General features: G+C 47.9%; 1 protein-coding gene and 1 long non-coding RNA gene across 5 annotated transcripts in view; one reads left to right on the plus strand and one right to left on the minus strand.

The window, feature by feature from the left end:
• The window catches only part of mgat3b (beta-1,4-mannosyl-glycoprotein 4-beta-N-acetylglucosaminyltransferase b), a 25,798-nt gene that overhangs the window by 2,822 nt on the left and 12,248 nt on the right, over positions 1 to 10,728 (minus strand). For 2 of the 4 annotated variants that reach the window (XM_019862216.1, XM_019862215.1), the window contains exon 2: positions 2 to 327. In XM_019862216.1, the coding sequence (XP_019717775.1) occupies positions 2 to 326 (325 nt within the window). In that variant the 5' untranslated portion in view covers position 327. Of the gene's footprint in view, position 1; positions 328 to 2,225; positions 2,929 to 10,728 lie in introns of those variants that run through there. The other 2 variants (XM_019862214.1, XM_019862213.1) reach the window with 2 other exon arrangements.
• LOC109511315 (uncharacterized) lies at positions 5,297 to 7,837 on the plus strand. The gene is made up of 2 exons (XR_002167290.1): positions 5,297 to 6,686; positions 7,111 to 7,837. It is a non-coding gene; the product is annotated as an uncharacterized LOC109511315 (long non-coding RNA).

Consider the following 10,728-nt stretch of genomic DNA (forward strand, 5'->3'; position numbering starts at 1 on the left):
GCCGCGCCGGTCCCTTGCGAGTCGGCCGCCGCCCCCAGCCGGTCCCCCTGCGGCGCGCCCCCTCTGGCTTTGGGGGCCGAAGGGCGGAGGACCGGCGGCGGGGGGGCCTCCTCGGGGGAAGCGGGGCTGAGCGGCGCGCCGCTTCCGGCTCCCTTCTCCTGCCAGAAGAATCCGGTGACCATGATGAAGGACTTGATGTTGGGGTACGGCGCGGAGAGCTCGCGCAGCAGGGACACATAGTGGAGGGCCTTGTAGTAGTGCAGGAAGGAGATGACGCACAGGCCCACCGTGCACAGCAAGAACACCCTGTGCCGCCGCATTTTCATCCTGTAAAACAACAGGCCAAGAGACCGCTTGTGACCAGTCGCTGGAGTCGGTCGGGTGAAAGAGCTCAACCGATCCTGGGTTATTTAGACCCAACCCGCTGTGTTGAGGATTTGACCCAGATTTTGCCCCAACAAAGGTCAATCAAACCATATATGAACCAGAAATAGATATATCAAAAAAAAGTAAAGCGACCACGAACGGGGTTTTCAATTTTGCCGCACCCGAAAAACAGTTGGGTCAAAAATAACACAAACTGGGTCAAGAGGTTTGGGGAAATGAATTCCAACCCAAAAGTTGGCTTGATGGAATAATGTCACGCCAGGTGCAGGATTTGGACGCCGAAGCCGACCGGAGACGCGAGCGGCCGAGCGGCGGCGTCTTGATAGCCACAAATTCAAAGTGAAATCAAAAACGGAGAGCGGGGCTGGAGGCCGAAGGCACGGAAGGGAGCTGCCGCTCGGACTGGCACGAAGCTACTCAGAGACAGGTGACCCGGTTTTCCAAAAGAAAAAAAAAAAACAACTCTGCGCTTTTCAGTGCGTCCGACGGCACGTGTGAGCGCGAGCATGTTGATCTCACAGTTTGGTTCCACGAGACACTTTTTGTCATCGCGTCAAAAACACATCGGGACACATCACGTCACTCGCATTAAGATTTGCTGCTGTCCTTTTACTTGATCATTTTTGCGGAGGTTATTCTGGGACACGTTTATGGACCACACCCTGAACTGAATCGTCATCGAGTTCCATTTGCGCGTTAGCTGCACGCTCAATTTGAAACCAAAATCCCGTTTTTTCAATAGAGGGATGGTTAACAAATAAAAATAAAAAATAATTTGATTCATTTTCGAAATTATTTTTTTCTTCCCCGATTTTTTTGCGGAAAAAAATAATCGTCGCATGAATCAACTTTGAAAAGAATCATTAGTTGGGTCCTGAAACACAACTTGGAACTTCGACGACATACAATGCACACTTTTTCACTCGAGACTTTGGATGAAATGTTTTCAGATTGGAATGCAACACGGATGTGAAGCACCTGTCGGAAACGCAGCTTCTACAAAAAGATATTCACACTCACGGACACGCACACACTTAAGGGAGCCACGTCAGCAGAATTGGGGAGGTGCAATGATGAAGGATGCAGAGTCCTTCTCCAGCCTGACAGCTCAATAAAATTCAACTCAATGTGTGTGTGTGTGTGTGTGTGTGTGTGTGTGTGTGTGTGTCCCACCCCAATCCCCCTTCTTCGAAAAACCACAGCAAGACGACAAAGCATCTGAGTGCCTATTCACAACCCCCTGCCGGAGTCCGACCACATTCACTGACCTCAGCTAACGAGCACCCATGAGGTGGGTGTTGGTGGTTGTGTGTGTGTGTGTGTGTGGGTGTGGGGGGGGGGGGTACAGAACCCAAACCAAACCGGACATAGCCGTTGCTCCCAAATATGGAATGAGCCTATATTCAGATCGGATAACGGTTAGCATGCGAGCCGCTCACCGGCGTGAACGACAGCCGACTCCAAATCTCGGGGGCCACGGCTCCCACGGCACTCACCGGTCCAGGCCGTCGCTTTTAAAGCAACACGCATTCCAAGTCGCATTCGTTCGTTCGTACGGATTCTTTTTTTGCACTTGCTTCGATTTGCTTTTGTTTGTAGTTCAGCAGGGCAAATGAGAATTAGTTAGCAATTAATAAACCAACGATCTCGATATGTCACGATTCTGTTTTTGTTTAGATGAGATTCGGTTTCGCCTCATTGTTCATTGTCGCGGTTCTGTTTTGCTCCAGCGTCGCCCCTGTTGGCTATCGTGTCCTTGGCTTTTTCTGTTCAAAGGGGTTGACCGCTCTCGCTCCGGAAATTTTTTTTGTCATCGGCAGAGACGAGAGGCTTCGTACCTGCGTTGCATTCGTCTTCCCCTTTGGCGTCCTGCTTTGTCCATCAACTGAGCGCCGCCCGTGCAGGTGCCTCTTCTGTTTGCAAGTAGCGGGAGGTATTTGGAATTGGGAACTTCCTCCTTCTCACTTCCCCATAGTTTTCTTTTTGCGATGGAGGAAGCAGAAATTGAGCAAGGCAAAGTGACTCAAGCCGCTGTCGTGGACGCCCGCAGTCAATATTTGAGTTGAAAAGGCTGTGAAAAGAGTTGATCGAATGCAATTTTTTGTTGATGTTGCCAACACGAGGGTCGCTTTTGTGGAGTATTTTGGACGGCCAATCAAAAGGCAGCGCTTATAGACCTGGATTTCGGTTTGTGACACATCATCCTGTCATGTCAGAGCACATGCATTTTTCATTGCTTTTATTTCGATCTGGCTCTTTTTCTTCTTCTTCTTCTTCTTTTTCTCGCAAAGCTTACGGGTCAGCGGCGGGCTGAAGCAAACGTGTGGCGAAAGCCTGCGTGCTAAGTGAGTCCTAAATAATGCACGCATGTTGAGTGTGTGCGCGAGCCGCAACATTTGGGCTGCATCGGCGCAGTCTGGTTCGGCAAAGGTGAGGATGATGATGATCCGCGGATGTGTGCCCTCATGAGAAAATGGTCATATTTTGGTCAAGTGAACAAAAACGCCTTTCACGTTGGTAAAATGTTGACAAGAATATCATATTACGTGATGACCGTGAGGATTAGGGGGGACATCTGTATCTTTGAATTGAGTTGTCAATATTTTTGACCATGAATTGATTGAGAATCAATGTACTTTGACGGTTGACGAAATGTACTTTGGTTGTTACCAAAACAATGATAACTGTGCTTTGACGTCAGCTGTTTTTGCATTTGTTTCCTGCTAATATTGCCCAATTTTTAGATGTTTTTTGTTGTTGTCATTGTTAGTTGCAAACAATTAATTGATTACCTGTCGCACCGATAGTTTTAGTGTGCTGGGGGAAAAAAAAACACTGTGCGACAACAACAGCAATTCTGCGCAAACGACAAACAGGAAAGCTGGAAGAAACCGACAGGAACTTTTTCCGGTCATGCCGCACGCACGAGTGTTTGGACCGGCCAGGATCTGCCGAGTCGGTGCAAAAGTGGCTCGACGGGCTTTGTGATGCAAACCACACCAAGCACAGCTGCGTGTAAAACTGTGTCTTCATTAACATAAAAATAAGTCAAACTAAAACACACACACACACACACACACACACACACACACACACACACACACACACACAAAAAAGGCAAGCAGTGAGGCAAAACACGCAAACAAGGGTGGGGGGGGGGACGAGTGATGCGGAAAAAGAAGAATCTGAAGCGAAACATTCAAAGTAACATCTGCTGTCCGTCTACCGGGACTCATTGGCGCAGCGGAATTGAAAGCCATCCGCCAAAGTCGTCAAACGCCGACGACCGAGGCCTCGACGAGTCAACATCTCAAGGTCAAAGTCGTGCTTCGTGTCACGACAGTGGACAAGTTACACGACAAAAGCAAAACAATCCCATTTTTGGTCCAAAAGCAACAGCAAAATTTGGGTTGACAACTAAATAGTAGGCTTAAAAAAAAAAAAAAAAAAAAAAAAAAAAAAAAAAAAGGGACGGATGACCAAAGATTCACACAAGATAATTTCCTTCAAGTTAGATTGTAACGAAATGTAAACCGTATGCCAATGATATGTGGAATTGAATATCCAAAAATGTTTTCCTTCCATCAACAACCTTCAACAAGACTAATACGCAAAAAAAAAAAAAAAAAATTATTGTGTGTAAAGCTCAAGTTGTGTGGAAATCGCTCAGCTGTACTTTTAATTTCCTGCACTTGACATTATTTTGTGTGTGTGTGTGTGTGTGTGTGTGTGTGTGTGTGTGTGTGTGCGTGCGCTCATGTCCTGGCCAAGCGTGAGAACAGACAAAGTAGAAACGAGCCAGAAGACAACCGCATCTTGTTAGGCATTTCTACCACGGTTTGGTTGCGCCGAGTGCTCCTCCGAAAATTGGCGGCCACACAACTGGCGACGAAGAACTGAGTCGAATTACACACGGAGTCCGTGTACGCTTCGTGGAGCCCCCCCCCAGCCCCTTCCCCCTTCCTTATAAAATGCCGCATTGTGTGACGGGACCACCGAAGCCCGCCGAGAGCGTCTCAGGACAAAAGTGCCCTTCTTCTTCTTCAACTCATGAACAAGCCTCCCAAATAATTCTGCCAAAAGGGAGCCTTCCCTTACTCAACTGCAGAAGGGGGGGGACTGGTCTTGGACATCCTGGGATCGCCTTGACCGTCCAATCCGATTTCTCTGTGGTCAGCCTTCTAGTAGCCCGTAGCCACTGGCGGAGGGGGGGGGGGGGCAAACTCGTGGCTTTTGCATGTGCACTTTTAATCCAAGGGTCTCAAACGGGGCCGCTTTGCTACAACACACCTGGTTCAAATGATCAGCAGGAAGGCAGACCCTTGTTTTGCACCCCTGATTTAGAGGAAGGTACAGAAGCAATTTTCACCGAAATATCAAATCGCTGATGACCACGAGCGTGCGATGGGATGACTCCCACATCATCCGTACGTAGCCTCTGGGGGGGGCATATTTTCACATGGACCTCAAGGGCGGCCGGCGATGATGTAGCTCCGCTGACAACTTCGTTTGCACTCACGCAACTTTTCGCTGCACGTCCACACACAGTGCGTGTGTGTGTGTGTGAGAGAGAGAGAGAGAGAGAGAGAGAGAGAGAGACGGAGGAACAAGACTGCTTTTGATTCCTGTACAGTGGCCCTCATTGTATGAGTGTGTCTTAGGTCAAACCTCGGCCCAGTCACTCAACATGGTGTGTGTGTGTGTGTGTGTGTGTGTGTGTGTGTGTGTGTGTGTGTGTGCGCGTGTGTGTGTGGCTTAAAAAAACTTTCACAACAAGTTGTATCTAGCTAGCCAGCTAGCCAGCTAGCTTTGTATCCATCGAGATGCTGCTTTCAGGGAGCATCTCAAATCAAAGATTTGTGTTTCCAAATGTGCTCAAGGGAAGAAAGTAAAGCCCCTCCCCCCCAAAAATATGAATTGCGGTGAAAAACTGGCAGAGCGCTTGAAGCAGTCTGCCAATTGCAAGCCAACATCTTTGAGGAGCAAAACAATTGGGTGATTGCCCCAAAAGGTCCTCCAATGCCAAAGGATGGATCCAAGCCTCCCTCCAATGAAGTCGGCTGTCATCTTAACTCTTGAGGAAGAGTTGACGACTCCCGTCACCAAATCGATTTTGTCAATCAGCCACCCATCCACCACCCGCTTGGAAGCCCGGCCGGGGGCTGCCTTCTCGGAAGCTGGTTGCCCTCAACAAGGCAGCCCTGAAATGTTTTGGCCATGACTCCGTCAGGCGCGGCCTTCGCGAACGCTTTCAAGCTGACGCTTCGCCCTCACCAAAGTGATGTTCAAATCAACTCTCATCCATCCGTGCACTGAAGCAGGTGCCGCCTTCAGGCGAAAAAGAAAAAAAAAAAAAGCAGCTTCCCTTCACCGATGTCCTCATCAAATGTTACAGCATCCATCCAACCATCCCAAAACAACCCCATCTGGGTCATTTTGACCCCAAACAACCCTAAAAGTTGGGTCGAATTGACCTAAAGAGTGGGACGGTTCCCTTGATGACCCAGATTGGCTTATTCGTTTCGTTTTTAGAGTGATCCATTGTGAGCATTTTTGCCAAATGAAAAAGGGTCGTTTCGCCACCAAGTGACGCGACACATTTGCAACCCGGCAAAATGAACGTTCTCGTGACAAGCTATTCGCTCACTTTTGATGATGCACGCACTGAACAAGCTACGATTGAGATGACTGACATCTTTCTGTTTGCATTCGTGCTCTTCCGTTTATTTCTTTTATTTTTTTATTTTTTGGGCTGTGTGTGTGCGTGCGTGATGACCAGCCGAGATAGCGCAGCAGGAAACATAATGGCATCCATTCACTTGGCATTTTGGCAAATAGTGCTGAATCATTCCTGTGTCCTTGTGTGCGCGTGTGCGTGTGTGTGAGACACACACACACACACACTTAATCATTAATAAAGTCATTTGGAGGCGCCGTGACATTGAAGCGAGGCCTCGACGCTCTTTGAACAATTTTTACACGACTCGTCGCGTCAGGCCGACAAATACCGACAGGGAAGAGCACAAATTTGGCGCGCTTTCAGACTTTCGATCGATGAAGACGCTCGCTGGCTTTAGCAGTTAGCATTAGCACCAAATCTCAAGGAAAAGTATGCGTTTAAATGGCCAACATGAAAATGGTAACTCGCAACCGCAATGGCCGACGTTCTGTGTTTGTTCAGTTCATTGCTTCTTGAAACTTTTTTTTTGGTGGGTCTCCTCATGATGGACATGACTAGTTAATTTCAGGTCGCAAAGAGAAAATGGCTTTGGGGCACAATTTTCAATGACATTACTTAGGTGTGTTGGGGGAAGAGCGGCCTCCTCTCCTCCGCGTGTTCGTTGAATTTCGGACGAGGAGAATGTTGGTAATCCAAATAAAGGCTGGAGTCGATGAACAGTTCCTTCGAAGCTTTTAATAACAGAATATTCCGGGCACCCACGAATTACAGACAATGGCTGCGCGTCACGAGTGCGAAGCAGGAAGAGATTCACATCATTTTTATACCATCAGAAGGGCGGTACCGAGACACAAATTGTGATATCATAACTTAATTTCGTTTCTCCTCAACTGATTCTCAGCTTGGCGCATTCCAAAGTTTGTGCGTCTTCAGTAGGGAGTATTCCAATTCTAGGTGATGATTGTTACAAGGACGCCAAGCTACACTGCGGGCATGGGAAAGTTATACAGCATGACGAAATATGAGCAGAATACAGACTTCAGGTGCTACCGAGTCAATTTATAGAGGTGGTGACCAGAACTGAACTAAACATGCTTGCCTGATTAGGTGCATTTCTCAAATATTGAGAAGATGGTGATTTAAGTGGCCTGAGAATCAAAAACAAAACAAACGGCAATTTTGCCCAACGTAACCTTCACTTCAGATCAAAGAAAGCGCCAGGCTTCCTCTGTATTCTCGGGCACGAAAGAGACTTTTGGGGAGGGGCTCCTCATGATCGACATGCCCACCAAATTTCACAGTGCTCAGTGAAACTGGCCTTGGTGCCTTAATTTTCAACAACAACAAAATCCATTGCGACTGCAAAATGCGTTACAAACGGCTGCTTCAAAACCAAAACGGCTTCTTGAGACCGGGTATGGGTTGAGCCATGATAAACAAGTCAACAAAATCTCATTCTCCGAAGCGAGACTGCTTTCAGGGGCCGACCCCCCGCAAAATTCAAAGGGTACGGGACATTCCCGAGCTAACTTCGGTCGCCCTAAGTAGATGCTAAAATCAAACGTCGAAAGCCGAAAAGTGTCCGGGTGTCCCTTGACAGCACGCCGCCAAAGGACCATGACGACGGCAACGACACGCGAGGCCTCCACAAAACGACGACTAAGGCGATTCTCCGAGAAGAATCACGACCCAAAGGGTTTGAATTCTTGGAATGTTTGCGATATAACAGAAGCGAGCGTTCGGGCCTCGCCGTGCGGTCCTGCGTCCTTGAAAAATGTTCGACACATGCTTCTCATTTCACAAGAATCTTAAGTTGTTGTCAAAGCTTTTCTGCACCAAAGATCAGAAGCACTGCGCCGCATATTTGACCAAAACAGCCGGCCGGAGGCCTCCTCACGCGATTGCTTTGAAAGCGGGAGGAGAAGAAACCCGAGTGGCGGGAGCGATGTGTTTGGACAAATCGATTTTGGCCGACTTTTGTGGCAAAGCCGGTCGACGACCGAGGAGTTCAAAGAAGCACTAAAGCCATCACGGAAAGGTCCGCTTGAATCAAGATAGCGAAGCATGAGCAGCTTCGCCCAAGCCAAACAATCATCCGTCCGGGAAACATCCGGACTGACAAGCGGTCACACTCTCGTTGCGACTTGGAAAGAAAAACGTGGAAAGAAGCCGGACTGATTCAAAGGCAGATCCTCAAAACGCAGGTTCTGCCCCGCCGTGCTGCCCGCCAAACAATCAATGGGAGCAAATTGGAAACGTTCATCGATTGTCGGGGCCGCCGTCGATCAATAAACAATCACAACAATGAGCGCAATCAAAAAGCGCCTCAGTCTCACGACCATTCACGCTTATCGATGAGCTTCGCGTGGCTGGAGGCAAGTGGACTAACGCAGGGGTCCCCAACCTTTTTTGCCCCACGGACCGGTTTAAGTCAGACAATATTTTTTTTAAGGTGTGGCGGAATTAATACAACAAAATAATATGGTATGAGCTGCATGAAAACTGTGGTGTTTTTGAAATATAATAATAAACACAAGGAGCGTCTAATCTGGTCGCAACACTCTTATCGCTCTGGTAATGTTTAATGCCTTCAAAATACGATACAACGCAAATTCAAAGTGCATGAAAATGACGACTCACCACAGCCCCGAGCTTGATTTTCTGCAATCAGACGGTCCAATCTCGGGGTAATAGGAGACAATGACACCTCAAGTGTGTGGTTTATGTCCAGTCTACTTCGTAATTTTGTTTTAGTCGCTGTTGCTGCATAAACTCCCCACCTCACACAGGCAAGATGTCGGAAATAGCAACAGTGCTATTGTGGCGATCTCAGAGTATTCAGCCATAACTTTGATCCAGTTGTTTCGAACGTACTTTTAAGGCCGCCGTCATTTGCGATCTCCAAGCAGCTTTTTTACTCATGTTGCGGGCTTCAGCGTTTTGTTTATGAGCGTCATCGGTCACGTGACCGAGAAGTGTGGCTTGACGTGAGTCAAGCGTGACACAGACGGATGTAACAGAGAATCCGGTAATTTTTCAAAATAAAACACATTTCGTATTCCGAAATAAATAAAACGGAAATAAGGCATGTTCTTTCTGTGCGGCCCGGTACCAAATGCCCCGCGGACCCCGGCGGTTGGGGACCCCTGGACTAACGGACCCTGAAATGGCCGCCACAACCAAAACGGCAGACTTCCTCAGCCTCTTTTTTTTGGTAGGTCTGCTCTGAGTAGATTTCATGTCGCCTTGTGAAAACTGTCTTTATAAATAACAATAATAATACAGAGATGAATTTGAGAAAAAAAAGTGGGACGCTGAACCAAACGCAATGTCTTTTTAATTTTATGCTGACAACCCTTCAAATTGACATTTTTTTTTTTTTTTGCGATCTGACACAATCTCTAGGACAAGCTGCACAGCCACCCCAGGAAATGGCTGCTTCAAACCCAAATGGCAGACTTCCGCTGTCTTCGATGACAAGCTCATCAGATTATTTTGGGGATCGTTGTTCACTTGTGGACTCAATTTGATGTTGCTGAGTGAAAGTGTCCTGGGGGGGTGGGGGGATAAATTTACAGAATCCGGTGGTGATACCAAAACAAATTTGGTGGAGCAGTTGCCTTTCCTGGCGAGTCATCACTCTTGGCTGCCACGCTTTGCCGACATGCAATGGGTAAAACTGACATAGTTCACAATTTGGCATCGCCCGTCCGTCTCGTGCACAGTACGAAATTCAATTTGGGCAGAAAATGCCGAGGAGGACGCCTGGGACCCCACCCCCCCAAAATAAATTCAAAATCACTACAATGGCCACTTTGAACCAGCATGGCAGACTTGTTGAGTCTCTTCGGACATGGCGTCTTGAGACTTTTTTGTGGGTTTACTCACGTTGCACATGCTTACCAAATATCATGCTGCTAAGGGAAACCGGTTTTGTGGACTGGATCTTAAATCGAAGATCCCTCGGAAGTGACGAAAATGACCCTAAAATAGCCGGTTTTGAACAAACATGGCAGACTTCCTGTGGCTTTTCAAGCACGGCATCTGGAGACATTTTTGTGGGTCTCCTCGTGAAAGACATGCCAGACAAATTTCATGCAGCGAAAGGAAAACACCTTCGGGGGTTGAATTTTCCAAAAACTTCCAGGGGTGCGCTACTGAGCCAAATTTGCTTTTACACAGATGCACCCACACACACACACACACACACACACACACACACACACACACACACACACACACACACACACACACACACACACACACACATTTATTTTAATGAGTCACTCTCCTGGAATTGATGTCGAGTTCAAACAAGAATCAGAAAGCGCATCTCGGCTTCCCTGCAGGCTGGTGGGTGGGCAAAACAAGTGGAGGAAACGATACAAACAGGCGGGAGGAGCTTGGTACAGCGAGTAGGCACGCGCGAGTGCGCGCGCGTACCACAACGTGCACACTGACACTTGGATGAAAACATGGGGGTGAAAAGCGGCAGAATTCAGGGGCTTTCCCGAGCAAAATGAGGTGAAGCAAAGCTTTTGTGGCCATTTGAGGAGTGCCTACTTGAATGTGTGTGCGTGTGCGTGTGCGTGTGTGTGTGTGTGTGTGTGTGTGTGTGTGTGTGTGTGTGTGTGTGTGTGTGTGTGTGTGTGTGTGTGCGC

This window comes from Hippocampus comes, unplaced genomic scaffold, assembly GCF_001891065.2.
Source record: "Hippocampus comes isolate QL1 unplaced genomic scaffold, H_comes_QL1_v1.1 scaffold7, whole genome shotgun sequence".
NCBI classification, from domain to species: domain Eukaryota; kingdom Metazoa; phylum Chordata; class Actinopteri; order Syngnathiformes; family Syngnathidae; genus Hippocampus; species Hippocampus comes.